The sequence below is a fragment of the Podospora pseudocomata genome, assembly GCF_035222375.1.
Source record: "Podospora pseudocomata strain CBS 415.72m chromosome 1 map unlocalized CBS415.72m_1, whole genome shotgun sequence".
In the NCBI taxonomy this organism is placed as follows: domain Eukaryota; kingdom Fungi; phylum Ascomycota; class Sordariomycetes; order Sordariales; family Podosporaceae; genus Podospora; species Podospora pseudocomata.
The window spans coordinates 542,827-568,851 of NW_026946363.1; the positions used below are offsets into that span (position 1 = coordinate 542,827).

At 52.8% G+C, this 26,025-nt stretch overlaps 9 protein-coding genes across 9 annotated transcripts; 3 read left to right on the forward strand and 6 right to left on the reverse strand.

Moving 5' to 3' along the window:
- Window positions 1-330: 330 nt before the first annotated feature.
- On the reverse strand, window positions 331-2,283 carry DYN2 (Dynein light chain). The gene is made up of 7 exons (XM_062884830.1): window positions 1,634-2,283; window positions 1,515-1,537; window positions 1,396-1,429; window positions 1,279-1,313; window positions 1,137-1,163; window positions 1,003-1,072; window positions 331-943 (listed from the first exon to the last, which is right to left on the reverse strand). The coding sequence occupies exons 1-7, from the start codon at window positions 1,698-1,700 to the stop codon at window positions 879-881; spliced, it is 321 nt and encodes a 106-aa protein (XP_062747732.1). The 5' UTR covers window positions 1,701-2,283; the 3' UTR covers window positions 331-878.
- Window positions 2,284-2,449: 166 nt separating this feature from the next.
- Window positions 2,450-5,370, forward strand: MRD1 (Multiple RNA-binding domain-containing protein 1; the record flags this gene model as incomplete). Its single annotated transcript, XM_062884831.1, has 3 exons — window positions 2,450-2,855; window positions 2,916-3,692; window positions 3,898-5,370. Exons 1-3 carry the CDS (start codon window positions 2,625-2,627, stop codon window positions 5,368-5,370), a joined length of 2,481 nt encoding a protein of 826 aa, XP_062747733.1. The 5' UTR covers window positions 2,450-2,624.
- A 793-nt stretch (window positions 5,371-6,163) lies between these two features.
- QC762_104390 (uncharacterized protein) lies at window positions 6,164-9,865 on the forward strand (the record flags this gene model as incomplete). The annotated part of the gene is made up of 3 exons (XM_062884832.1): window positions 6,164-6,614; window positions 6,675-6,887; window positions 7,010-9,865. 3 exons carry the CDS (start codon window positions 6,164-6,166, stop codon window positions 9,463-9,465), a joined length of 3,120 nt encoding a protein of 1,039 aa, XP_062747734.1. The 3' UTR covers window positions 9,466-9,865.
- A 327-nt stretch (window positions 9,866-10,192) lies between these two features.
- Window positions 10,193-11,788, reverse strand: QC762_104400 (uncharacterized protein; the record flags this gene model as incomplete). The annotated part of the gene is made up of 1 exon (XM_062884833.1): window positions 10,193-11,788. One exon carries the CDS (start codon window positions 11,786-11,788, stop codon window positions 10,193-10,195), a length of 1,596 nt encoding a protein of 531 aa, XP_062747735.1.
- A 1,746-nt stretch (window positions 11,789-13,534) lies between these two features.
- On the reverse strand, window positions 13,535-14,545 carry cyp3 (Peptidyl-prolyl cis-trans isomerase-like 1). Its single transcript, XM_062884834.1, has 4 exons — window positions 14,420-14,545; window positions 14,201-14,226; window positions 13,861-14,144; window positions 13,535-13,803 (listed from the first exon to the last, which is right to left on the reverse strand). Exons 1-4 carry the CDS (start codon window positions 14,455-14,457, stop codon window positions 13,603-13,605), a joined length of 549 nt encoding a protein of 182 aa, XP_062747736.1. The 5' UTR covers window positions 14,458-14,545; the 3' UTR covers window positions 13,535-13,602.
- A 282-nt stretch (window positions 14,546-14,827) lies between these two features.
- On the reverse strand, window positions 14,828-17,173 carry FCY21 (Purine-cytosine permease fcy21). Its single transcript, XM_062884835.1, has 3 exons — window positions 16,438-17,173; window positions 16,151-16,367; window positions 14,828-16,099 (listed from the first exon to the last, which is right to left on the reverse strand). The coding sequence occupies exons 1-3, from the start codon at window positions 16,699-16,701 to the stop codon at window positions 14,988-14,990; spliced, it is 1,593 nt and encodes a 530-aa protein (XP_062747737.1). The 5' UTR covers window positions 16,702-17,173; the 3' UTR covers window positions 14,828-14,987.
- Window positions 17,174-18,386: 1,213 nt separating this feature from the next.
- DUS3 (tRNA-dihydrouridine synthase 3) lies at window positions 18,387-22,017 on the reverse strand. Its single transcript, XM_062884836.1, has 2 exons — window positions 18,780-22,017; window positions 18,387-18,714 (listed from the first exon to the last, which is right to left on the reverse strand). Exons 1-2 carry the CDS (start codon window positions 20,852-20,854, stop codon window positions 18,627-18,629), a joined length of 2,163 nt encoding a protein of 720 aa, XP_062747738.1. The 5' UTR covers window positions 20,855-22,017; the 3' UTR covers window positions 18,387-18,626.
- Window positions 22,018-22,376: 359 nt separating this feature from the next.
- On the forward strand, window positions 22,377-24,113 carry QC762_104440 (uncharacterized protein; the record flags this gene model as incomplete). Its single annotated transcript, XM_062884837.1, has 1 exon — window positions 22,377-24,113. The coding sequence occupies one exon, from the start codon at window positions 22,377-22,379 to the stop codon at window positions 24,111-24,113; it is 1,737 nt and encodes a 578-aa protein (XP_062747739.1).
- A 303-nt stretch (window positions 24,114-24,416) lies between these two features.
- RCF2 (Replication factor C, subunit RFC4) lies at window positions 24,417-25,799 on the reverse strand (the record flags this gene model as incomplete). Its single annotated transcript, XM_062884838.1, has 2 exons — window positions 24,417-25,099; window positions 25,160-25,799. The coding sequence occupies 2 exons, from the start codon at window positions 25,797-25,799 to the stop codon at window positions 25,011-25,013; spliced, it is 729 nt and encodes a 242-aa protein (XP_062747740.1). The 3' UTR covers window positions 24,417-25,010.
- Between the last annotated feature and the right edge of the window lie 226 nt (window positions 25,800-26,025).

The following is a 26,025-nucleotide window of genomic DNA, read 5'->3' on the forward strand; positions in this document are numbered from 1 at the left end:
CTCGGAAAATTCCACCCATTCCCCGGATCTTCGAGAGAAAAAGAAGAAATTAGATATTCCCGGCGGGATGGTTCCAGCGGAGAAAGGGAGCCGGCCTCATGTAGGCACCCTTACCACAAAATAACCGAGACACTAAAGTAGGTAATATGCCTTAAAGGATAATCCATATGCCTTTAAAAATAGTTTGTAGGCCTACAAACTATCCTTCAAGGAATGTTTACCTGCTTTCGTGTGTCAACTATTTTGTGGTGAGGGAGGTAAGGTACCAAATGTAGGGAGAGAGACGCTTCGCTTGACTTCAATGGACAATTCCACTCCATCAACAACGCCGTTGCTGTGCTCCCCTAACCACAACTTGAAGTGCCACGATGATGCATAACCTCTCAAGTCAAGTGAAGTCACCCTCCTGCCAATCCACTCATTTGCAAAGAAGAAAAAACCACATATCATTCATTAAAATTTCAAACTCCTCAACTCAAAACTACTCCCTCATACGGTACGGTACCTGGTACAAATTTACCACATTGCTTTGTTATTTCTCTCTTCCCCCTCCTCCTCACATTCTACACTTCCCCCCACGTCCCCTTGCCCCAAAAAGTGCAATGTCATCGCTGATGTTGAAAATGCCTCCTCCGAATTTATCTCAAGTCTTTTTCCTCTCTTTGTTTTACGGTAAAAATAACGCTCAAAAATTGACATGATTATTTTTCCTCGCGCCTTTCCTTTGTCGTGCTGGCCGGTTGGTGACTTTGCTGTGTCTGATTCTCGTCTTGTATCTTGCATAGGGGTTAAGAGTGTTATAAAATGATAATGGCGATGACGAGCACCCCTTTTGAGAAAAATCACAGCTTGGAGAGAAAATGGAGGAGGCCGCGCCCCTACTGGGTCTTGAAGAGGAGGATGGCGCAGTGACCGAGGTAGAAGTAGATGAAGTGCTTGGTTTCTACGGGGTGCTGTTAGTGACGCTGTTGCTTGTTGAGTGAAACCCAGGGGTAAGCTTACCGTGGGTCACGAAGCTGCCAAAGTGGCGGCCTACGATGCAGTGCCAGGTAGGTCCCTTTCTTTCATCAAACTGTTACACACGATGGCGTGTTAGCTGATCTGGTCTTAAATGAAATGTGTCGTGGGCGTCATACTGTTCTCTTGATGTGCTGGGCGATATCCTGAAGATGAGGTTAGCTTCTGCTTGCTGCTAAAAATGGGGCTTAGGTTTGGTGTGGAATCTGCTTGCTGTCCGAACGCATCACATGCAGAATTTCCCATCCTTGGTCCGCTGACCTTCTCAACGGAGTACTTGGCCATGGCCTCCTGGGCTGTAAATAATGTCAGTCACACATCCCATTGCCGTCCTCCGAGTGGGGCCAGGATCCCGCGGGTTTTGTGACCCCTACATACCGACTTCAATGACCTCCTGTTGTAATTCTTCGGACTAGAAAGAGGGGTATCGTGTTAGCAGCTCGATCTGCTCGCCGAGAACGGAACAATTCGGTGGAAGATCGGTTGGTTCGTCATACCATGTCGGCGCTCTTGATCTGGGCTGTCACACGCGTATATTCTTAGCACTCCGTTCCAACCCAGGCGGAGATGGGGAGGTCTGGTGAGGTACACCGGGCCTAGAACGAGACGAACTCACCATCAAGCTTCTCCCTCGCGACAGGGGATGTGTTCCCAGCAGCGGGCTTGGTGTCGTCTCCTGCCATTATGATTGTCTATCTCAAAAAGGTGAAACGAGGTAAGTGTGGTTGGATAGTCGACGGATAAAGAAAGCCACGGTCTGGTCAGCAATTAGTACGGTGGCGTGAAGAAGGCAAACAGTACGGTAAGCTTGGTGATGTTCGGTGTGGGTTGTTGAATTGCCGCCAACAAGCGACAGACGCTCCTCCTGGCAAAGCACGCGGTTACGAGATGGAGGGGATCGAATGGGGGCCCAACGTACCGGTACGCGCAAACAATGGGGTGCAGGTGTTGGTAATCGATAGCTCAAAGCTCCCGGTGCCGGCGGTGCAGGTTCGGCCGTGCAGGTGGAAATGTGAGAGGGCTTGTTGTTGAGCTATCAACTATGGAAGTTGGCGTCAGGTCACAAAATAAAGGGTGGAGTGCGGAGAAGAGGCAAACAAGTGACGATGGAAGTCGTGTCTGGTTTGTTATTTTGCTACTGGACAGAAGCCTTGCAACAGGACAAATCATTGGCGTCCGCAGTGAGGCGGTCGACGGGGAAGGGAAGGACTGGGGCCCATCACTCACCTGGGGTAATCGATGTAGCGATACCGAGCTGATATGTGGAAGTGTCGGCAGAGTCAAGGTATCCGGGACTTTGGAGCTTGAGCCCACTGGTGCAGTGGAGCTTCAGCGGAGGCTCTCCGATAAGATAACGAAAAGCCGGTGTGGGTGGGGCAAAGCTTAAAATTTAATTGGGGCCAGTGCGGAAAAAAATCTTAGACCTTCTCCTCTTCCTTCGACTGAAGCCAAAAACTACATCACCCACCACAGAGTTGTCGCTTTGTTCCGCGGTACTCTGGTTCCAATGATTACACGGTAGCAACTGCTCTAATCAACTGCCCGCGGCAGACCGGAAGGAGCAAGCAGCAACATCGCCAATCATCGTCATCGTCATCGCCATCACAATGGAGTCGTCAAGAATCTTCGTCAAGAACCTACCGCCGTCCATCTCCGAGGCTGACTTTCGCAAACACTTCTCGCTTCAGGGACGAGAGGTCACCGATGTCAAGCTCATCCCCAACCGCCGCATCGGGTTTGTTGGTTACAAGTCTCATGAAGATGCATCCAAAGCCGTAAAGTACTTCAACAAGTCCTTTATTCGCATGTCCAGGATCGGCGTCGATCTGGCCAAACCTGTAAGGACATCCTGATCCCACCGTTCGACAAGGCCAACCAACTAATTGTCGTGCATCTAGATTGAAGCCGCCATCCCAAGATCAGCCACACAAGCTGCTCATGTCCCGAGCCGTGATGCAGCCAAGGCAAGCTCTCTCGTCAAGTCTGACGCAGAGCCAAGCGAGGATGACCCTAGCTCAAAGAAGAGGAAGCGGGACGTCGTTGACGAGGCTGACCCCAAGCTTCAGGAGTTTCTTGAGGTCATGGGTCATCCCACCAAGAAGGCTAAGGACGGAGAAGCCCTAGGGAGTAGCGCATTTGAGTCAGAAGCGGCCGATGCTATCCCCTCGGCTCTCATCGAGGGTGGTGAGAGTGACGATGAGTACGAGGACATCCCAGTGAGGCCCAAACGGCCAATCGAGGAGGCACCTACCTCGGCTCTACCTGTTGCCACCCCTGTCGCAGCTATCATCCCCCCCGCACCATCCCAACCAGCCGAGGACGCTGCAAGGGAAGTGCCGCAGGTACCCGCTGAAGCCACTGATGATGACTGGCTTCGGTCGAGAACGAACCGTCTGCTGGACCTTGTGGACCCGGATGACCCCGGGTTTCCCGCACAGTCTGCTGGTGCAATGCCTGCCACCACTCAAACACTTCTGCCAGAGGCCCAAGTCCAAGAAACCCAGGAACCGGGTCTTGCTGCCGGGTCTGGTGAGAAACCTGTTGTGGCTCGCACACCTGAGGATGCCGTGAAATTGATCCAGAAGACAGCTCGTCTGTTTTTGCGGAATCTCAGCTACACGGTAACGGAGGACAATGTGAGGGACCACTTTAGCCAGTTTGGCGAACTTGAAGAGGTAAGCTTGACATGATTCCTGTTTCCTTCGCTCCTTGCAGTCGCCTTTTCATGATGAACCCCTGATAGGGACATCTTATGCAAAGCATATGATGAGAACCTGGGCTCGGTATTTTAGTAGATGCTTCGAGATTCTGAAAAAAAGGCCCGATTGTTGTCCTGCTGTTTCGCCTCTAGTGACACTCGACTCTCGCTAACTCTGGCAGGTTCATGTTCCGCTGGATAATCAGGGCCAAAGCAAAGGCTTTGCTATGATTCGTTATGCCAGTCCTGAGGCGGCGCTTTCCGCATTCCAGACAGACGGCACCGTCTTTCAGGGCCGCATCATCCACATCCTTCCCGCTGCTGCCAAAAGGGAGAACAAGCTTGATGAATACGCAATCTCGAAGCTCCCTTTGAAGAAGCAACAGCTGCTCAAGAAGAAGGCTGAAGCTGCCTCCAGTACCTTCAACTGGAATTCGCTTTTTATGAGCCAAGATGCTGTCAACACCGCCGTAGCTGAACGCCTGGGTGTGTCCAAGCATGAGCTCCTGGACCCAACCGACGCGTCTGCCGCTGTGAAACAGGCAATCGCTGAGACCACCGTCATCCAGGAGGCCAAGGCTTACTTTGCAACTCATGGTGTGAACATCGAGGCCTTTAAGTCTCAGCAGCGAGGTGACACGTCAATTCTGGTCAAGAACATCAAGAACGCCACCATCGAGGAGATCAGAACCCTCTTCGAGGAGCATGGCTCCGTCCTCCGTGTGCTTATGCCCCCAAGCGGGACGATTGCCATTGTCCAGTTCGCGCAACCAGCACACTGCAGGGCAGCTTTCGCCAAGAAAGCATACTCTAGATTCAAGGACGGCGTGCTGTACCTCGAGAAAGGCCCGAAAGGGCTCTTCGTCGACAATCTGGCCCAGCCCGCAGATCGTCCTGCTGGTGTTCAGAAGGTGTCAGCTTCTTACCTGCTGGAACGCGATGACGGTGAGGATCAGCCAGAGACGGCCTCTCTATTCGTCCGCAACCTGAACTTCTCCACCACCACCGAAGGATTAACAAATGCATTCAAGCCCTTGGATGGATTTGTGAGTGCGCAGGTGAAGACCAAGGCCGATCCCAAGAAACCAGGTCAGGTGTTGAGCATGGGCTTTGGCTTCTGCGCCTTCAGGACCAAGGAGCAGGCCCAGGCTGCACGAAAGGCTATGGATGGCCATGTGCTTGACGGACACAAGCTTCTGGTCAAGGCTTCCCACAGGGGTCTGGACGCGGCCGAAGAGAGGAGGCGGGAGGATCTGGCCAAGAAGGCGAATGCTCAACGCACAAAGGTGGTCATCAAGAACCTTCCGTTCGAAGCGTCCAAGAAGGATGTGCGCGCACTCTTCAGCAACTATGGAAAGCTGGTTGCTCTCCGTATTCCCAAGAAGTTCAACCACTCTTCGCGTGGCTTTGCTTTTGCCGAGTTCTCCACAGGCAAGGAGGCGCTCAACGCGATCACTGCACTCAAAGACACGCATTTTCTCGGGAGAAGACTTGTGCTTGACTTTGCTGAAGCTGAGGAGCTTGATGCCGAGGAACAGATCGAGGCCATGGAGAAGAAGATGCGTGGCCAGGTTAGCAAGGTTGCCCTTCAGCAACTCACTGGGACAGGGAGGAGCAAGGTCAATTTTGGAGATAATCCCGAAGACGAGGCATGAGAGTGTAATGAATAAAATTAATGTTGACGGTCACCTCACTGAGGGACGACGGATGGAATGTCTCAAAATCTCAACGGTCCCCCCCCCCTTGCCAAGAAGTGTGTTTGCCCCTGTCAGCTCTCGTTGAAGAAAACCCCACCCTTGTCTTGACAAACTTGCTTTCTCTGTCTCGCACGTTGCTCACAGGCTTGGCCGTTGCGTCTGATCGATCTGTTGCTGTGTAGGGCTAATTTTGTTCTCATTCCGAAAATGAGCCCCTTCATCGGCCTCCCTCCCCCACGGTCCCGAGGGGTGGCGCCAACCGAAAGAGGGCACGGTGCAGGTCAGATTCGAGCCGTATGTTTCCACGACGGCCTAGTGCCCTTGCGTGCCAGTATTGGCACCCATCTTGAATGCAGCCCAGGACGGCTGACCCAGACCCAACTCGCTGCTTGTTTGACCCTGAAGGGGTATCCATCGCCCTAGACAATGATGGGGTGCAGCAATAATCTGAAGCGAAGAACGGCGGGATAGGCTCAGTTGATCCTCGCTTTATGCAGCATCGTCAGAGACAGGGACGATGTCGAGCCCTCTTATAAGCTATGCCGCCCCCTCTTCATGCCTGTCTCTTTTGCTATGACATACCTTATATGTGATTCTGGCCCGCATCCTGATGAACAACCATTCCACTCAGGATTCCTTCCTCTTTCATTCGTTCTCGTCAGCGTTCCTGAACTGAACAAGAGTGTTTGCCACCTGGGAGAGGTTTAGGTTTCTACACATTGTTCCCAGGTCTCATCCTCGGAGCTGAGCAATGAGGCTTCCAGTCCTTCCCTCACAATGCTATTCTACGTCGCCCGACGATGAGGTTGAGGGTCGCCATGGAACCTCGGCTTCACGACAGCCGCTTCGAGAGTCGACCGGGAATGCTCAATACTCACACATGGCCTGGTACTCGGAACAGATTCGCCAGCTGGGTGCTGCCAGCGGTCTTGCTTCCATGTCTCCATCAATACCAACTCCGCCTATTGTACCGACGCAGTCCTTTGGCCCAGACTATGGCTCATCAACATCGTCGGTCTACGGCAGACAGCAACAGCGGCATCACTACCAGGGGCACCGGGTAACCAATTTCAGGAGAAGGCAATTCGAAGAGAACCCGTTGATTCCGCTGCTCCCGGCAGCCTTTCAGAACTACAGGAAGAAGCAGGCCGACAAGACAGACCAGAAGTGGACCGATGTGTTGGAATGGGGCTTCATTGACGGTAAGTCCTATCTTCAACACGAGCAGTGTCTAGTTTTGTTTGCTAAGAGGTTGTCATCAGCGCTGCTGCTTATCCCCCAGATGAAGCGCAAGAAATATACCATGAAGCAGACACAGTTTGGGCGGAACATGCTGATCGGGGAGTATCTTTGGATCTACTACCTGCAGACCTTACCGTCAGGGACCGAGGCAGAATGCAACCTCGTGAGGCACCGAAAGCAAGTGTCGAGCCACATCCAAGTGCTCAAACAGTTCTTCGCAAATCACCGTTGTTGTAAGTTGCACGTTCCCATTCTCCCACGTGACGGATCCCTTTGTTCGGTGCGGAAGTGCTTGCATAACCGCTAGAAGAAGCAAACAGCTGACAATGGCGGCCCCCTTGGCTCATCCCTACAGTCCACTTTTTCTTCAACAGCCGCAACGATGAAAAGGACAAGGACAGCATCGAGACGATTTCCCTGAAGAACAACCCCGTCTTGATTGCCCTGTCCGAAGACCGGCTCCCTGACGAACGGCCAAACTACGAGTACTTTGCCGACATCCTTGCATTGAATGAACTGGTGACTGTCCGACCCAAACGATGCTGGATTTTTGTGTCACACCAGGGCGTTTCGGTGAGGGAAGATGGATCTGGCTTTCTCCCTTCCACTGGCGACAAGCTCGATGAGAACGAGTATCCCCACCTCGCGCGCAACCTCGAGAGGGAGACGTGGCTCAAGGAAGAGCAGCAGATCTTCAAGGGCGCTCTGCTTCACGAGTTCACCAAGGAGATGCAGCAGATTGAGTCGACCAGCGTTAACGACCTCGGGCGGAAATGGGAGACTTCGTTTCCGGAACTGCATCAGAGACTACAGGGCATCTGCGATTCGACCACAGATCAGCGGTGCACCATTCTGCACATGAATGTCACCCTCGAGCTCAAGGAGAAGCGGCGGTTTCCAAGCCAGTCGGAGCTCAACTCCTGGGTGGAAATCAACATTGAGCAGCCACGTCTACTGAGCCATCGGTGGAAGGTGCACACGCGCTTGGTGAGGCCAGCGGAGCTGAGCTACTCACACGAGAGCGCGAGCCCTGAGACCATGTACGAGACTTCAGCAGAGATCGCTATCCAATATCAGCACCGCCCAGGGTGTGAAGGTCCTCGGCCTGATGGGCGGGCTCACTGTGACTGCATCGCTCAGCGACGTCACCGTGACTCTGTCACTGTCCCCTTTCCAGCTGATATCTGGGCCAGCACACTGACGAACTGTGCTGAATATCCAGCCCATTCCTTCAGCGACGCCGGCAAGAATGGAAAGCGAAGCAAGGACCTCAACGTCAAGGTCGAGGAGGAGGGCGAGGAAGGAGGCAAGCCCACCCGCCGAAGCAAGCCGCTCACACAGATGGATCTTGTGCCCAAGATTGCCATGATGCAGGAGATCTGGTCATGTCCCCCTGATGCCCCACACTATGGCCCCGAGCCTCAAGGGAACGGCTCAAGATCCCAGCGATGGACTCGACGAGCAGTGATTGTATGGACTTTCAAGACGATCCACAGCGATGTAGATGGCAAACTCAACACCGCGCAGAGCGGCAGGACAGAGTGGCGCTATCTTACCATCCTCGACCCAATGAGCGAGGAGCACCAACAAAAGGCCATCATCAGTGGCAGCAGGAAGAACTCTGCTGTGTCTGACTATGCGGATGGATATTCATCCAACCACGTCCGTCCTGTCTCCCGGGATGTGGTCATGTCCCCCAGTCCCACATACCAGCAGCACTTGACCGCGAGCATGAGCGAGAACTTTTCGTCAGCATGGGATACTCCCACCGGGCTCAACCCCCTTTCCACGTCAGCCGCGCAAGCCTATAGCGCTCATCTCATGGCGCCCAGTCAGTCCCATGTGTCAGCCATGCCCGGCTACAGCCCCCTCGACAGCTTCAGCAGCCACGGCGGTCTCGCCACCCCTCCCCCAAGTGCATCCCTCACCACATCTTTCACTCACAACTTTGACACCACATCTACCCAACCTGACCTCATGCCAAATTACATGTCCCCCCACTCCGTCACCACAACAACTGCCGGACTGGACACCGACTCGGCACTCAACACCCTCGCCGCCGTGGCAGACCCCTTCCTCACAAACGGCAACTCCTCCTTTGGGTATGACCAATCCCACTGGTCAACCTCCAATACCTTGACCGGCTCGAGTAACGTCTGGTCCCAGCCTTATCAATCAGCAGCATCAACATACACCCACTCCCCCTTGGCCCCCTGGCCAAACCACACCCAACCCACCCCATCCCACAGGGGAAGTATCTATGATAAAACCCACAGCCATGTGCAATCCCAGCCCTGGATCTCCACCGCTGTTGCGGGGGGTGTCACCACCACAGCCGACGACCACGACCTCTGGACCCCAGCCACGTCCACGCACGCTCCCTTAACGACCACCGCGCCGGCTTTGGGTCCTGATCCCATCACAGCTGGGCAGCATGAATCTCAGGACACGACGGACTGGAACCAGGTTACTACTGGTAACGGCACCAACGGCAACTCCCAGGAGACAGGGGAGGAGGAACTGGGGCAGAACTGGGAGGAGATTTTGCCGCCTATTCCGCTCAACTTGACTGCCCCGGGCACTCAGCCCGAGGCGGTAAACTCTCCGACGACGGCAGGGGATACAGCGGCGCAGAGGTTGGAGAAGGCCGCTGCTGCTATGGAGATGCCGGTGATGGGTGGCCATACCAACGGCAATGGGGCGGTGGTTGGTGAAGAGAGGAAGAGCCTGAAGAGGAGACATGAGGAGGGGGATGAGGGGGGGGATTTGGATTCGGGTGAGTGGAGGAGGAAGAGTTTTAGGCAGTGTTGATTTTTCTTTTATTTGATTTTTTTTCAGCCTTCTTCGTGTTAGTTATTTTTTTTTTTTTTTTTGGTCCGGTTGGCTGGTTGGCTGATTATTCTCTGGCGTTCCCGCTTTGATCCTGGGCGGTCCTTTTTCCTCTTTTATTTTTCTCTGGGAACTTGGCCCCTTGGCTATGCTTTTTACTATCTTCAGGGGACGACATACCTTACCTTTTTCACGTCTAATGATGGGTCATCTTATTACCTAAAGCTATATCATGTATCATGATGAACGAAGAAGCGAAGCAAGTTGGGATAAGTAATTAGCTCACGTATTATCGCCTTGCCCCCAGACCCTTCTAAGGGTATTAATGGGGGCGGATGATGATAATGAAATCATAAAAAAAAAAAAAACCAATACCTCATAAGTGACAACCCTGCACGGTGATATATGATCAACCTTGTGTATTCAATCTTGTCCTCAATTTTTAACTGAATTCCAATCCCATAACTCCACCTAATGCGATGCAATCAATGCAATTTACCCTCCCAAATACCTTGGCAAAAGAAAAATTTCGATAACTAAACTAGGAAAGAAAAAGACAAAAGAGAGTAATGGTATATCCTCCATAAGCCATATCCCATCCTTCATGACATAATTCCATCAAAGCTGTTGCGTGTGCGTGTGCTCATTCTTTTTATATGTCCAAAAGGTTTCACCCAAAAAACAAAAAAAAAAAAGGGGGGGGGGGGAGTTACACCTCCTGACTGGCTGTGGCGGTGGCGGTGGAGGCAGTCGCCGTCTTGGGAACTGTCACTGTCACGAAGCTCGTGGGTACAGTCACGGTGACGTAGAAGACGCCGTCTTCCCTGCCTGGATTGGAGCCAGCACCATCTGTTGGTTTTGGTGATGTGGTGCTAGTTTCAAGACTGCTTGATGGGCTGGGAGCAATAGTCTCAGTCCCCTCCGTAGGCTTTGGCGCGATAGAAGAAGAATCAGCTCCATCCGTAGGTGTTGGTACCGTCGGGGAAGAAGCTGGTGTTGTCTGGGTCTGAGTGGGAGCCACAGTAAAGGTCGGCGGCGCCGGTCCGTCATTCTCCTCCTCCTCCTCCTCATCATCATCATCATCCTCAGGCACCGCCTCCTCCTCAAGATACCTCCTCTGCCCGTCCAAAATCTCCATCGAAAACGGCACCGGCGGCTTAGTCTCCTTCCCGATCAGCCCCGCAAGTGGAATATTCGCCTTGTCGACGCTCACCCTCCCCTCTCGTGTGCCAGGAAAGAACTTTGCCGAGGACCTGTTGCTACCGCCGAACCCAGCCTGGGGTACCTTCACCATAAACGGCTGGACCATCTGCCTCTGGATACCACGGAACTCGGCCGGCTGCTTCGAGTCAAACTTGACCCTGTTGCGGAAACGCTTCTTGCTGTTGAGGATACCGCTAAAGGGGGAGGAGGACTTGCCGCCCTTACTGCAGGTGGGTCCTTTGACCGCACCCAGGGAGTCGTCGCAGGGGTCGACAATCTTGTAGTCGACGACGCCGGTGTAGATCTCGGGAACGGTGACAAAGTACTCTCCAAAGTCGGAAGAATTGGCGTGGAAGCTAGCTGGGGGGACGGCAGCGCCGGGCTTGTTCATGTCGGGCCAGTCCCAGATCCAGAGCACGGTGAGAACATCGCCCGGCTTGGCGTCGAGGGGGATTTGAAGGTCGGACTGGCATCTCAGGGCCTCGGACTGGGTGATTTCGTCCTTGCGGTACCTGGAAATGCCTTCCGGGTCGCCAGTAGCTGGAATAGGCTCGTGGCACTGGCCGTCGTCGTAGTTGCGGGTGGCGAGAAGACGGCCCTTTCCGTTACCACCTTTGCCATCGGCGGTCCAGGTGTGGAGGACATCGGTCAGGGTTGTTTTGGAAAGATCGTTCTCGTATGTGCCATAGAGGTAGATAGTGCCGCGGTTGATAGGCTTGTTGGGGTTGGCGCCATCAGCTCTGGTGACGTGGCCGTTCTCGAGGTAAAAGATGGAGACAAAGTCACCAGGAGCTACCTTGAGCATAGGAAACTTTTCAGAGTAGCTTGAGCTGCCGAGTGGGCCTTGGCTTTTCCTGACGATGGGGTGGTCGTGCATGATGAGCTTTCCCGTCGATAAGCCATTTGGGGGAAGGAGGTAATCGAATTGCTCTCTGGGGTTCTCCCGATCAATATGAGCTCTGTCGAAGCCCTCCTCGCCGATGAAGGTACCGTTAGTAGCGATACGACGGGTCGATTCTGGCCAGGAGTGGCCTTTTGCTGTCTCGAAGAGGGCGAGGAGTGCTGCGGTCAAAAGACCGCTTCTTGGCGATGTTAACCTCATGGTTGGTCTGTCGTTTTCGTCTGGTGTATAAGCGGTTCGCGGAACAAACTCGTAGTGAGACAAACTTCGAGATATGTTGAAAAGCCGAGTGTTCAAGGTGTTGTAGTTCGTTGCAGTGTTCGTTGTGTCGATAGGGAAAGTTCGTAAACCGGAAAGAATTCCGACAAGAGGAAAAAAGGATTAGAATTCTTTAGTATCCTGGGATAGTCGAAGCGGCCAGCGAGCACAATAGCAGTCAGACCAGCTGGCTTTGTGTTGAATAAAATGAGAGAAATGGCGCCAACAATGGGCTATAATTCCATTGTCACGACCAGCGTTAAGGCCTTGTCAGGGACAACAAAGGAGAAGAACAGCGGCTTGGTTGCGCCGCCACCAACTTGCAAGTCGAGAAGGAAGGTGCTCCTTCTGATAACGAAGGCCAGTGAAGCTGTTGGCGGTACAATGAAGTTGGCGATAGTTCAAAGGTCAGCAACCAAGGTAGTACTCCGTGGCCGTGATCAAAAGACTTAGAGAAGATACCCAAAAGGAAATATGACGAAAAAATAGAAGAGTAAGAAAGTTGGGGGCTGCAGAAGGTAGATATCAAATTACCCCTACGTTTGGAACCTTGCGGCAAAAGTACACATGTGAGTTGCAACAAAGGTGAGAGAAACAAAGGACTTGTTCCATGTGGCCGGGACGGAGAGTAAAAGGAACCGGCAGCATGGCACTACCACACAACACAGACGCGCAAGCAACGGAAGTTATCATCAGACCGCAGACTCTCCAGGGCCATCTCGCGCCGGAGCCAGCAGGGGGTCGTGACCAAGAAGTCGAGGAAACAGACGAAAAGCGACGAAAACGAACGAAAAGAAGGCCTCAGATCAGGTTGGCGAGATGAGCAAGAAACACACTTCATTCGATATGCCGGGACGGTCATGTTGCAGCCCAGAGCAGCGGCAGGCGCTGTCTGTCCACGTCCCATGTCGTTGCCAGCGAGGAAGGTGAACCATCTCGATGTATTGGATGGTGTTGCATCGAGGCTCTTTGTAAGGCGACAAGTACCTCTGCTGCAAAACCAGTAGGAAAAGTGACTTGCCAACGCAGGGGCCACTTTTGTAGACACAAGGACAGCCACTCGAACCATCCACTCGCGGCAAAGCTCAGATTGGCGATGGTGAAAAGCGGGTCTGAGCGGTTGCAACTTCAAGAGCCGAGCTGCGAGTGATTGGATGCACACCACCACACTGGAAACACACTAACGCCCTTTGGCACCACAGAATATCATCAAGCGCGCTGCCCTTGTTCTTCCCATTTTCTTTCATCTTGCGATGTTGCACAGCGCGCTACGAAACAACGTTCCTTTGTTGTCTATTTTAGCCCTTTTGCCGCTTGCCGCCCGGTCAAAGCGAGATTAGAACTTTCTTATTTATGACTCTCCCCGAGGCGCCGGATAGCACTAGACAATTTGCCTCTTAGTGTTCTTCAGATCTAGACTGCTGCTTTCCCCACGGATGAACAGATGACAAGCATTGGATTGACAACTTTGACGGAATCAAGCTTCATTCGCACAGACACACGACACCAAAGAAACGGTTTTATCCGCAGCCAGTCGTTGATCTCTGCCAGGGTTTATCTGCCATGTCTCACCACCACCCCCTGCCTGTCATGCGCTCGTCAATGTGTGGAGTGGAATATCACCCGGTATGATCTCCCCTCTGCCGTCTATTTGACGACACTTCTCCCTTTCAATCTTGGCTCTTTTTGCATTGATGTAAAAGTTTTCTATTGTTGGCAATAGGGCACTTGTCATCCTGCTTCTAAACACTCCATCTCTACATCTCTCCACACTGAGCGATAACCACGTCCAGGTTCGGCACATCCTTCCCCTTGTATCCCGTTTTCGTATTCTCCATTTTCTTGACCACATCCATCCCATCCACCACCTGCCCAAACACCACATGCTTGTTGTCCAAAAATGGCGTTGGCACCGTCGTGATGAAGAACTGGCTGCCGTTTGTATTTGGCCCTGCGTTCTGTTTTCATGTCAGCCCTTCACTTCACCACCAGTATAAAAGCAGGGCGACACCTACAGCCATACTCAACAACCCAGCCTTATCATGCTTCAGCGTAAAATTCTCATCCGCAAAGGACTTGGTCCCGTAGATACACGTCGACCCGGTGCCATCCCCATTGAGGAAGTCACCGCCCTGGCACATGAAATTGGGGATGATTCTGTGGAACTTGGAGCCCTTGTAGCCCTGGGGCCGGTTTTGGTTGTTCTTGTGCTCGCCGGTGCAGAACTGGCGGAAGTTCTCGGCTGTCCTGGGGACCACATTGGCAAAGAGTTCGAAGGTGATGCGGCCGAGGGGTTCACCTGGTGAGTGGGTCAGCACAAGCACTCAGATGGGACGAAAAGGAAGGGACAAGTACCGCCAAGAGTGATGTCGAAGAAGACGCTGTATGAGAGGTCAGCATGGGTTCAAATGTGAGGCAGTGAGTGGAGGATGGGGTGGAAGGTTGTCAGATTCCATGGATAGCAGGCGTGGTAAGGGTTCACTATCATGACATGAGCTTCAATGCTCAGCCACCGCTTGCAAAGAAACCCAGTGAATGGTGAGGAAAGTGGAAACAGAAAGAACATGGACTTACAGGGGATTCCCCGACGATGGGAGTACAGTAGGCGGCATGGTGACTGTATCAATCTACTACTTTGGGATAAGTAAAGAATGTAAACGTGGTGTAAGTGATTGATGGGGCGCTGTTCAGTGAGTGAAGTGAAGCTGCTGGCAACAGGCTGCAGGGAATGAGTGGTGGTTGGCGCTCCTTGGCAGGTGCCACCTGGACATGCAGCTGGCAAGCCTCCAAGCTCACCCTTTGAGCTCCCAGTGGCTCATAGAGCCTGGCATCAACTTACGAGGAAAGAGTAAATCGGTGCTGAGCTGAGAACTGAATATTCATTGCTCGCAAATTCCGACTTCTCCCAATAATGAACATTTCCTTCCAGCCAACACTCTCTTACTCCTCTTGGCTTTTCAACAGAGTAGCACTCAGAGCTCAAAGTTCCAAGAAGACATATCGACGAAAAAGATTGGAAACATTTTTGGCCGAACATCATGTGTTATTCCAGGGAGACTAACCGCCGCTATCACATATACCTCAAAGATTCTCCTCCAGATTCGTTTCATCATATTTCATATACATCAAAACATTCCAGCACTCATCTCCCAAAACAACTCCGTTCAACAGCCCTCAGAGGAATATATGTGATGAAAGTAAAAGCAAACCCCAGCCAAACACCCACATCAGCCCCGTGCCCCTCCCCGCCACACAACCTAGCAATCACCCCCGTGTACCATTCCTGAGACATCCCCAGAGCAACACCCACAACGCCAACCAGGCAAGAAGCAATGGCTGCGAACCCCGGTGGTAAAAGCTCTGGCTTGTGAATATCCCCCACATCATACCCTGAAAATCCACGTAATCCTCCGCGGAATAAAAAGTGTTCCACCAGGGCAATGGCAACATAGATCGAAAGCCAATATCCCGTGCTCAACACGAACGTCTCGAGCCAGGTTTCGAAGAGGTTGTACCCAGGAATACCAATCCCAACATACACTGCCGTCCCAAAGATAGTCCACACGAAGCGCGGCACTTGCTGAGTCTGTCTCGCCAGTGCCTGCAACGAGAACGAGACCGAATAGATATTGGGGCAGTTGGTCGCAATGATCGAGAGCGCCACCAGGATAAGACAGGCCTTGTCAAACCCAGGTTCAACATTCGGCGTCAACACAGCCGCCATGAGACCTCCAACACCTGCGTTCTCGTAGTGCTTTTGGTATTCCTCATTCTTGACCAGAGCCGTAGAAATAGCAGCCCCGAGGAGCATGACAAATATAAGAGGAAACGTCAGCCCAGAAAACACCCAGAGAAAGGTCGACCTGGTTGATCGTGTCGAGGGCTGATAGACACTATAATCAGCCGAGTATGCCGACCAACCGACAGCAAACCCAAAGACAGCTCCGATGTATGAAAGAACAGCTCCCCTCTCACTTGGCCCCGTGGCCAGAGGCAGGAGGCTGTCGAACTCTCCGGATTTTATGAAAGCCCCCATGGCAACAAGAAAAACCACAAAGCACGGAATCCACGCGTACCGTTCGTAGAAGTGAACAGCTTTGTAACCCAACAAGCAGATAATCAGCGTTGCCAAAGACACAATGAGAATCCCGGCCCAGCCGGGAATATCAGGGTTGACGGCCTTCAACAGCTGAGCTCCAACGATGGCATTGACAGATGCCCACCCAAGACAGGTGATAATCTGAAATATCGCAACTACCTTAGGTCAGCAGCTATGGTTATTCACACAGAACTTGGACGACTCACTAAGTTTGACCGCATAGTGTCCAAACCAAAACCTGGACAGAATAATCTGTCTTAACCCAAACTTTGGCCCAAAAAGTGCAAAGAAGCAAACGGGGAGAACTCCGAGTATGTTGACGAGTACAATAATCAACGCGGCATCCACAAAGCCCAGTCCAAAGATTGGCACGGCCACGGCCCCCAGAGCAAAAGTAGGCATCCCCATGTTGGCTGCCAGCCACTATATTCACAGCTTATGTCAGTCTCTGAACTTGTATCAGATATTTGGGTTAACAGAAGACAGGACCTACCACGCCGCCCATCTTGGAAGCCCTTGTATCTCTCCTCTCATCCTCCGGCACCCGCTCAACACCCCGCTCTTCCACGCCATAACTACCGGCAAACCTTTGAAGCCTAGAAAAGAACCAGCTCTTGTCGCTCTCAAGGACAACACCTTCTCTGCTGCTGGAAGCGGTGATGAAACCTTCATCACCGGTGTCTGATGCACGGGTCTTTTCGTGGGTGTAACTTTCGATGTCCGTTTTCGACTGCGGTGGAAATGTGGACAGGCCCATTGTGTTGCTATTCGAACAAAAATATAGTGGATAATTACGCCAGGAAAACTTAGATACTGCCAGTAGTCTAAGAACACAGGCCCTGGAAAGGATGTAAGAATACAAGGGGAAGTCCTCAGAACTGGAAAGCACAGGGCAACCTAACGTAGCTGCCTTGCAGATATATATATTCTGATATTCAGGAAAAGAACTCTGCAGGGGAAAGAACTTTGCAAAGGTGGGAAAGAGGGACAGGCAAGGTGGTGAAGGGAATCACTGCATAAGGCCAAGAGACACGCATGCTCGCCCCTTCCTTCCATGCTTCTGCCCGTGGCCATGGTGACTATGGGCTGCTGTGTATCGCGGAACAGATGCATGCCATCGGCTGCATGATGATAACACTCTTTCCTCGGTATAGTAGAGGGGAAGTGAAGATGATGATGGCCCGGGTTACCCCAACAACGCCACTGTGTCTCAGTTCTCCCGGTTCGCCCCGGGGCTCTGGGTTAGGAGACTCGTCGGTTGACGGTTGACTGGAATGTAGTCAACATTCATGAGCACTACATCAAGATAACCACCACAAAGATCATCACTTAAGAGGAGAAGCCCTGTGCAACCACACATCAGCACCACCCCAACCACAAAACCACGTTGTCAACCTTCCACTGGTCCGCTCGCAAAAACGAAAAAACTCCCATCATCACACACAGCCTTTTCCAGAACCAAGAAACAATAACAAGCGCCATGTTTGCCCCTCCCAGCGTCAAGCCAGACCTACCGGTCCACCATGTAAGCTTTTGTCCCACGTTGCACACCCCATACCAAGCCCGCGCCAATATATTCCCTCTCCACGACATGAAGCTATACCCCCAAGATGGAGAACCAACCACAGTAAGCAGCACCCTCGCATCTCATGCAATGCAAACGCACCTCCTTCTGGTACTTTTACCCATCCATGCCCAAAGTCCTGGATCTAGTAGTGATAGATAAGATGGCCCCAACTTCCCATCCCACTGCCGGTACCTTTGTCATTGGTCTAAAACAATGTTACACACCACTTAACAGAAAAAAGAAGAAACGGGAAGGAACCGCCCCTCAACTCCCGGATTCCCTTCCCGCGTCTATCTACTATACTTTGCCTTTTAGATCCGAGCAGTCAAATCAGGAGCTTTGGTAAATCTTACGGTAGACAGGTGGGTGGTATATGACGGGTGCTGTGAGATTTTAGTCAAGGGGAGCTAGCAAGTGAGAGTGTCACACAAAACCGACATATCCAGATCTCACCTAGCTTGGCTTTACAGTCCAACAAGATGACAAGCCGATCACCGACTTTTACATTTCGCAATGAACCCTTCCAAAGGACCTATCTCACTAATCCAAGCCTGATCGCCATCTCAAAAGAACCCACTCGTCTATCTCCAACATATCCTCTTCTCTGCCAGGATGCAGTGTAACCACCACAACCCTCCCCCCTGGCCCCCATGTCTTGTTTCGCCTTGTCTCGTCTCTCTTTTCCTCTTGTATACACTCGGCCCGCCTCACCGCTTCTCTCCCCCCCCTCTCTCTTTCTCTCTTCAAGTTGAAACAGAAACATCTCATCCCACTGACGGTTGTCCTACCAAAAACACGTTTGGATCGAAAGACCACAAGGAACATATAGAACAAATCCCAGTCTCGGATCTTAATTGGACAACGCACACACCACTGGGTTCACAGAAGAAAAGGGGGGTTTTGATACAGCAGATAATACCACCGCAGAAGAGTGCATTGCATACATGCTGTCTACTTTGACATTACATCCAACTTGCCATATCTCGCTGCCAAATCTGAGGTTCCAAAAACCTGTCATGTGCAACCATAACCCTCAGCCTCGGCATGATTTCCCCCCCTTTTTCTCATAGCGTACAACCTTTACATCACCCACCCCACCCATAAAACAAGCCCTCTCAACCCTCCGCCTCGATCTCATACGAGTTTGACTTGTGCTTAGGCGTAAAAGAAAACGTAGCAGGTGCCGGGCCGAGGAACATCTCACTAGAATATCAAACAAAACATCAGCAAACAGCCCCACCAACAGATCGAAACTGACATGAACAAACCTGATCTTGATCCAATCCTTATAATCCTTACTCGCAAGCAACGTCTCAAGCTCATTTCTTCCCTTGTACGCCGGCGGCCTCTCATTGATACTCGGCGGCAGATACTCCAGCAGCCCAATAGGAACATACCGGCTGAAGAAGCTCAAAAACTCCAGCAGGAACCTCCTCGTGTAGTTGATCCCCAGCTCGTCTGACCCCCAAGCCTCCATTCCATACCGGGCAAATTTCTCAATGTACCCCAACCGCTCCGTGGCCGACTTGTCCAAGTACTGACCAGTCTGGATCTCCTCGTAGATCCAGGGCTTGATGATCGCTCCTCTGCCAATCATAACCGTGTCCACCTTGGCGTTGTCGACGTGGTCAAAGTAGTCAATGTGCGAATAGCAATCGCCGTTGCCAATGAAGAACATCCTCCCGCCATTGGGTAGAGTTCGTTCATCGACTTCGCGAATGGTGTCGGTGAGGCTGTCAGTTTTCTCGTTCAAGCGCTTGATCACGGCGGCCGTCTCAGCGATGTACTCCCAGTTGGCCGCGCGGGTGTACCGTTGCTGTCTTGTTCGGCCGTGAAGCGTCACAGCCGCGCAGCCGGGAGCTCCCAGAATATCACGATGCTCCTCACTGCCAAGGGCGAGCCTCTCGATGTTCTTTTGGGCCGTGAACTTGTCATCACGGACGCCCATTCTGATTTTGGCCGTGATGGGAACGTCATCAGAGACGGCGTTCATGCCTCTGATCATACGCTCCAGCTTGGAGGGAGCATCCAAGAGGGCAGATCCAGCACCCGACTTGTAGAGCATGTCAATCGGGCAGCCGCAGTTTAGATCGATCAGCCGGAGATGTGGGAGGAAGCGAGCCAAGGCTTCGGTAGACTTGATGGCAACCCAGGGAACGTTGGCTGCAATCTGAGCGCCAAACTTGAGATCCTTCGAGTTGTCGTAACCTTGAGCAACGGGCCCATCGCCATTGAAGCGAGGGGGTGTGGTCTCACTCTTGTGGGCTCTCATCAGAGTCCAGTCAGACTTGGCACCTTGGAGTAAGGGCATGCCCATGGCCATTTCCGAGTAGGTCAACTCGCATCCCAAGTCGACGCAAAGACGGCGGAATGGCAGGTTCCCTTGGGTTGTCAAGGGCGCCAAAGCCGGTGTTTCCCTTCCAAAGTAAAGCCTTTTCTTCTCCGAGGGCTTAAAAGGTGGCTCGACGTACATTGCCCTGTAGTCCAGCGCCTCAGCACCGCCATCCTTTTGCTTGTGGTGATGGTCACGGAAAATCTGAGTATCTTTTTCCAGCCATTTTAGATACTTGTCCGACTTTTCAAACTGGACTCGTTTCCGGGAGAGGTCAATCTTGATCTGGCCTTCCACGTTGTTCACCACCTCGGTATTGGCGTCACCGGTATCCCCATCGTCGGGGTAAGTGTTGCCATCTTTGTCTGTGAGAACTAGCTCCTTGCGCCCATCTTCGTGCTCGACCTCCTTGCTATGACTTGACACAAACAAGCAACGCCAGCCAGACGGGCACTTTCCAAATTTCTCAAGAGTAGGGCATTTTCCTCCAAAGGTTTCCAGGTCTGCACGGCGGCCCTCCTTCAGGTACTTTCGGATATCATGGAGGCCATTGCACCGCTCACCAAACTTGCAAGACCTGGGAGAGAACTCGGGAGTCCAGGCAACGGAATTGCAAAGGCGTTGAGCATCAGAAAAGGTGCCAAAGGTTCTCTCCTTGTTTTGGCCTGTCTTCTTTTTCCTCTTTCCTCCTTTCCCAGCATCGCGACTATCTCCTTGCTGCTGGTGTTCAATGGTGCCTCTTCCCTCAGCCTCATCATCATCAATGACATCAGGCACAACAACCTTTGCCGACTGACCAGGGGCAACGATAAGGTACTCGGCCTTGATGGGGGCGACACCCTTCACTCTGTCCACAGGCGACTTTTTCGTTGTGCCGTTTTGAGTTTCAGCAGGCTCATCAAACCTCTGTCGCTTAGAAGCTGGCTCATCATGAGTGGGTTCCTGCTGCTGAGGGGTGGCCTTATCGTGAATCTCATCCTGCGACCGCTTCGTTGACTCCTGGGGCTCCATGATCGCTTTTCGGATTGGCGATTCTCTCGACCCGGATGTCAACAACTGTGTCTCCGCCGGCAAACGTGAGGTGACGAATTGTCCAATCTGAGATCAAGCTTGCTTTTTTTTTTCTGCCGTCCACTGGAAGTGGGCTGAACGCTTGCAGTTGCAGAGCTCTGAAAGACTTTACCCCACAGCGGGGTTTGACAAGCAGTTGGGTGGGTGCAACACTTGCGGTCCTGCGTTGCTGCTGTGAAGGCGGGAGTTGCTCTTGGAGTGGGGGCCAGATCTTTTTTGCAACCAGGAATCTCAAAAGCCCATTTTGAAGCTCACCGCTCATTGGGCATGTCTCCAAATCGAAGGTTCTGCCGAATCTTCTATGGATGAAAAGCAAAAGTCGGACGAAACCTTACAAGAAGCTTTTAGCTGTTTTCCCCTGGCGGGCATCTCCACACTTCGGCCTCGCCCAGTGCGACCGGCTCGCCGGCAGTTCACCCTTCGGCCGGGTTCAGTTTAGGGAGCGGGATCGGATCTGGGAACAAAACAAATGGAAACGCCGCTTGATGGATACGGCAGCCGATTGGTTTAGTTCCCGAAGACTGGCAGCTAACAGTCCACCAAGCGGGCCAGCTTAGAGATCGTACTGTAAAGAGATCTTAATCCCACGTCGGGACGGCTTTCTAAGAACCGAGACCGAGCGTTTGCTCCTGTCGTCGTGTGCCTTTGCCACTTATGATTCGAGATCAAGAATTATCAAACCAGGTGAAAAGATGTTCCGGAACCAGGCTTACACGAACTGAATCTTCAAAGGTGCCATATGTAACCACGGGACGAACAGCATGAGGACCGATATAGCATGTCATCTCCGTAGCCAGACCTCCGCTGTTCTTGGATCCATATGCCGCTGAGTGGGGGTCCGGAACCTGCTTCTGGCCTTACTGATGGCCTGGCAGGTGATGTGAAGACGGGCACTCGGGGAGTTGTATCCCCGATCTGAGAGAGGTTCCTCGCATTCCTCTCTGATCCAGACATCCCCAGAAAATGAAGCTTGTCACAGATCGTGAGCCGATGTTGCGCAAACGCGAGACGAATGGTCCTCTTGCTTGGGGGTGGGGGTACCACACCCAATCAGGGGCACTTCAATGCCCGGTTACGTCTCGGGCGGTGTGGGCGGCACCTAGGGTTCTCCACGTTGTACGAACAATACAGGGGGTCTCAGTTAGGGAAAACGCGAAAACGACGGCGCCATTCAGGGCTGACATCTGTGACATGCTCCCGCTGCGGACTACCTTCCAATTCCATTCGTGGTTTATCCAGTCCTGCATCGCCCACCTCTGCCACCACCTTAGCCAGCGTCATTGCCCATCGCCTCTTCTCTCCCCCAAACTCCCCGCGATTTGCAACAAGAGACCAAAGAAAATAAGCTGCCGATCGGAGCTGTCACTGAAACCACCTGCACGCGTCTGTGGTGTCGTTCAAACGACGAACCCCGCCGCCCCCCGTGTCGTCCATGCTCGAGCAATGATCATTCGACCCCACAATGGCTGACCAGGCCAGAGCAACATCACGAGACAAGACGCCGCAGTCACCGCACAGCAAGAACAAGGTTGTGCGCTCACAAAAGATATCCCAGGTGACGTCGCCGACAGAGCCGCGCGCTCCGACCCCATTAGGGGGAGATCTCTACGACCACAGCCCCGTCCAGGACCGTCCGCCGATACCCCGCTCCCATACACCAGGCCACCTCTCGTCTCGGAATCAAGACCGTCGAAACCAGTCTGGCGATCTCGCCCTCCGCCAGCGCTCCCAGTCAGCAGCAGGCCACACCTCGTCCCGAGCCGCTGCGGCAGGCATCCCACACTCCTACTCAACCACCTCCTTCTCCAGCAACCCTTCCGCAAGCAAAGCCCCTACCCCCAACTCAGCGCCCCCGTCCCGCCAGCCAACCATAACCGAGAATGGCGACAACAATAGCACCAGCAGTCTCACGGTCAACCTCACCCTCGGCCGCGACAGAGGCGATTCGGGCGCCTCGGCCGGAAGCGGCAAAGAATCCACGACCTCCACCACCCACCCCCGAAGACCAACCAACCTCCGCTCCACCTCCGCCATAGCCGGCGGCGGTCGTCCCCCAGGCGGAAGCCATGCCGCCCCTTCCCACCCCCGAGTCGGCACCGGCCGCGGCCAACCCGCCAAAGGCGCCGAAGTCTTCACCCCTTTCCCCCCTTTAACAAACCCCAAGACCGCCCCCGACGTTCTCGCGGCCCCATCATCAGGAATGTACTGGTCCCGCGCACCCACCTCGGGCACCCCCCATACCGCCCTCCGCGCTCACACCACCACCCTCGTCGGGAGCAACGTCTTTGTCTTTGGCGGCTGCGACTCAAGAGCCTGCTTCAACGAGCTATACGTCCTCGACGCCGACGCCTTTTACTGGTCCACCCCCCACGTGGTAGGTGACGTCCCCGTCCCCCTCCGCGCAATGACTTGCACGGCGGTCGGCAAAAAATTAGTCATATTCGGAGGCGGCGACGGCCCGGCTTACTACAATGACGTCTACGTCCTCGACACGGTCAACTACCGGTGGTCAAAGCCCAAAATTATGGGGTCTGACCAGCCCGGACGAGTCCCCTCCAAACGTCGAGCCCACACGGCATGTCTGTACAAAAGCGGGATTTATGTTTTTGGCGGTGGGGACGGGGAAAGAGCGTTGAATGACATTTGGCGGTTGGACGTGAGCGACTTTGGTAAGATGAGCTGGAAGCTGGTGTCTGGCCCGTCTCCGAGTTCGTCAACAACATCAGTGACGGACAGGGAAATCCGCCCCAAGGCTAGGGGTTACCACACTGCCAACATGGTCGGGTCCAAACTGATCATTTACGGGGGCTCAGACGGGGGGGAGTGTTTCAACGATGTTTGGGTCTACGACGTGGAAACGCACGTTTGGAAGCAGGTCAACATCCCGGTTACGTACAGGCGGCTGAGCCACACGGCGACGATAGTGGGGAGTTATCTCTTTGTGATTGGGGGGCATGACGGGAATGAATACAGTAATGATGTGCTGCTGCTGAATCTGGTGACGATGGGGTGGGACAGGAGGAAGGTGTATGGGCTGCCGCCGAGCGGGAGGGGGTATCACGGGACGGTGCTGCACGACAGTCGGTTGTTGATGATTGGGGGGTTTGACGGGAGTGAGGTTTTTGGGGATGTTTGGGTTTTAGAGCTGGCGGTGCACGCTTATTATAGTCAGATTAGTCATTTTACGATTGAGATTTAGGGAGGGGAAGAGGCTTTTCCAAGATGGAGAGTCTTATGGATTGGAAAGAGGCTTTGTTCGTTTTTGGGGTCATGTATCAAAGCGAGATGTTTTTTGGGCCTTTTTGTTTTGGACAGTTTATTGTTTTGCTATCTTCTTTTTATTTATTTCCCCTTTACATGTTTACGTTTCTGAAAAAGAGGAGAGCAGCGATTCGGGAAAATGGGCTGGGCAAAGAGGTCGGTGGCAGGGCAGGGTTGATTTAAAAGACTGTTTATCATGTCCGTAACTTTTCTGAGAGCCTCACAGTCTAAGAGTCTCTTCATTCAAGAGACGAAACAATAAAACACTAGAAATACTGCAAAAGATATCCTATACATTGTAGTCATCTCTGTAAATTTACTGCTGCTAGTCAAAGCACAACCATCCTCCTTTTGAATAGTATCCCCATCCTCCTCACTTTGCTCGCCATGCCATGCAATTCATTTCTTTCTGTCCCACGCAAAAGGCTAAAAAAAAAAAGACCAACAAGAATCATTTCATAACAACAAGTAATCGTACAGAGAAGAACGAAACGGTAGAAAGCAAACAAATCCCAGAACGCCACCAAGAGACAAAGTCTATCTGTGTTGGGTAGAACGTTTCTTTTTGCCCACAGCAACCCGGGGAAAAGTAGTAAACCTCCTTCAACACCCAATAAAACCAAAAAAAGAGAAAGATCCAGATCCGTAATGTAAGGAAAAGAAGAAGCGCAAGATTTTTTGTCGTTGTTGTACAAGACTAGAAGCCATGATGGCTCCTAAAAGGTGGACGGCGTTGATGAACGGGCATCATCAAGAGTCGCTGTACCGTAAGGATCATTCGAGTCCGAAAGGCCGGATAGATCGTGTCGTGACATTTGAGAATTAAGGGAGTTGCTTAAGAAGCAGGGGCCTTCTCCTTCTTCTCAAGAGCAGCCACGTGCTTCTTCTGCTCGGCGAGTCTGCGCTCCTCAGCCTCGACCATATCTATTACCATATTAGCTTCCGTTCCGTACCCATTCAGATTCTTATTAAAAAAAGACATACCCTGCCACAAGTTCTGCCCCTCATAATCCTCCTTCCTCACCCTCTTCTCAATCAGATGCTTGTGCTCCGGATCCTCCGGATCAACAACCATAACAGTCTCCCACCTCCCCTTGCCCGCCTTCGCATCCGCCGTCTCAAACGCGGCGGTAGCAATCAGCACCGCCAGCGTCAACCCTTGGGCGTACATTCTCGCCTGCACCAGCTTCTGGCTTCCGCTCAGATACTTATTCTTCCCCACCATCGCCAGCGCGAGACCCATCGCCGCAATCCAAGATGTGAACACAATAGAGTACCTGTTCTCCCGTCCCCAATCCATCAGCTTCTCCGTGTCACTCTTGGCCGCGGCGCGAGCCTCGGCGGCCGCCTTGTGGGAGGCGTCCATGTAGTTGTACATGGAATCGTGCGAGCGCTGGAAGTCGATGGAGTATCTCTCGGCCCAGACGATGGCGCCAAAGGTGCCGGTCGAGGTGACGAGGAAGGAGCGGAAGGGGAGGGTGAGGTTGCGGATGGTGGGGTAGCGCTTTGAGCCGGCGATTACACCACCCAGACCGAGGGCAAGGCCGACGGAGCCGCCGATGAGACCACCCTTGAGGACGACCTTGAAGTGGGCGTCTTCCTCTTCCTTGGAGATGATCTTCATGGTGATGGTTTTTTTGGGGGGAAGGGTGGTTGGGTGGAGACTGAAGAGGTGGTTGTTGGAAAAGTGATTGGGTGCCTTTAGGAGGTGATTGCCCGTTTGCGCGCCGTCCAAAGACAGGTGTAATTAGTTGGAGGTTTAGGAAGGTGAATAGGCAGGTAGGTTCAGAAACCGACAAGGCTGTGAGGGTTGTGGTGGTGGTTTTGTTCTTTGGCAGGCGGTGGCGTGT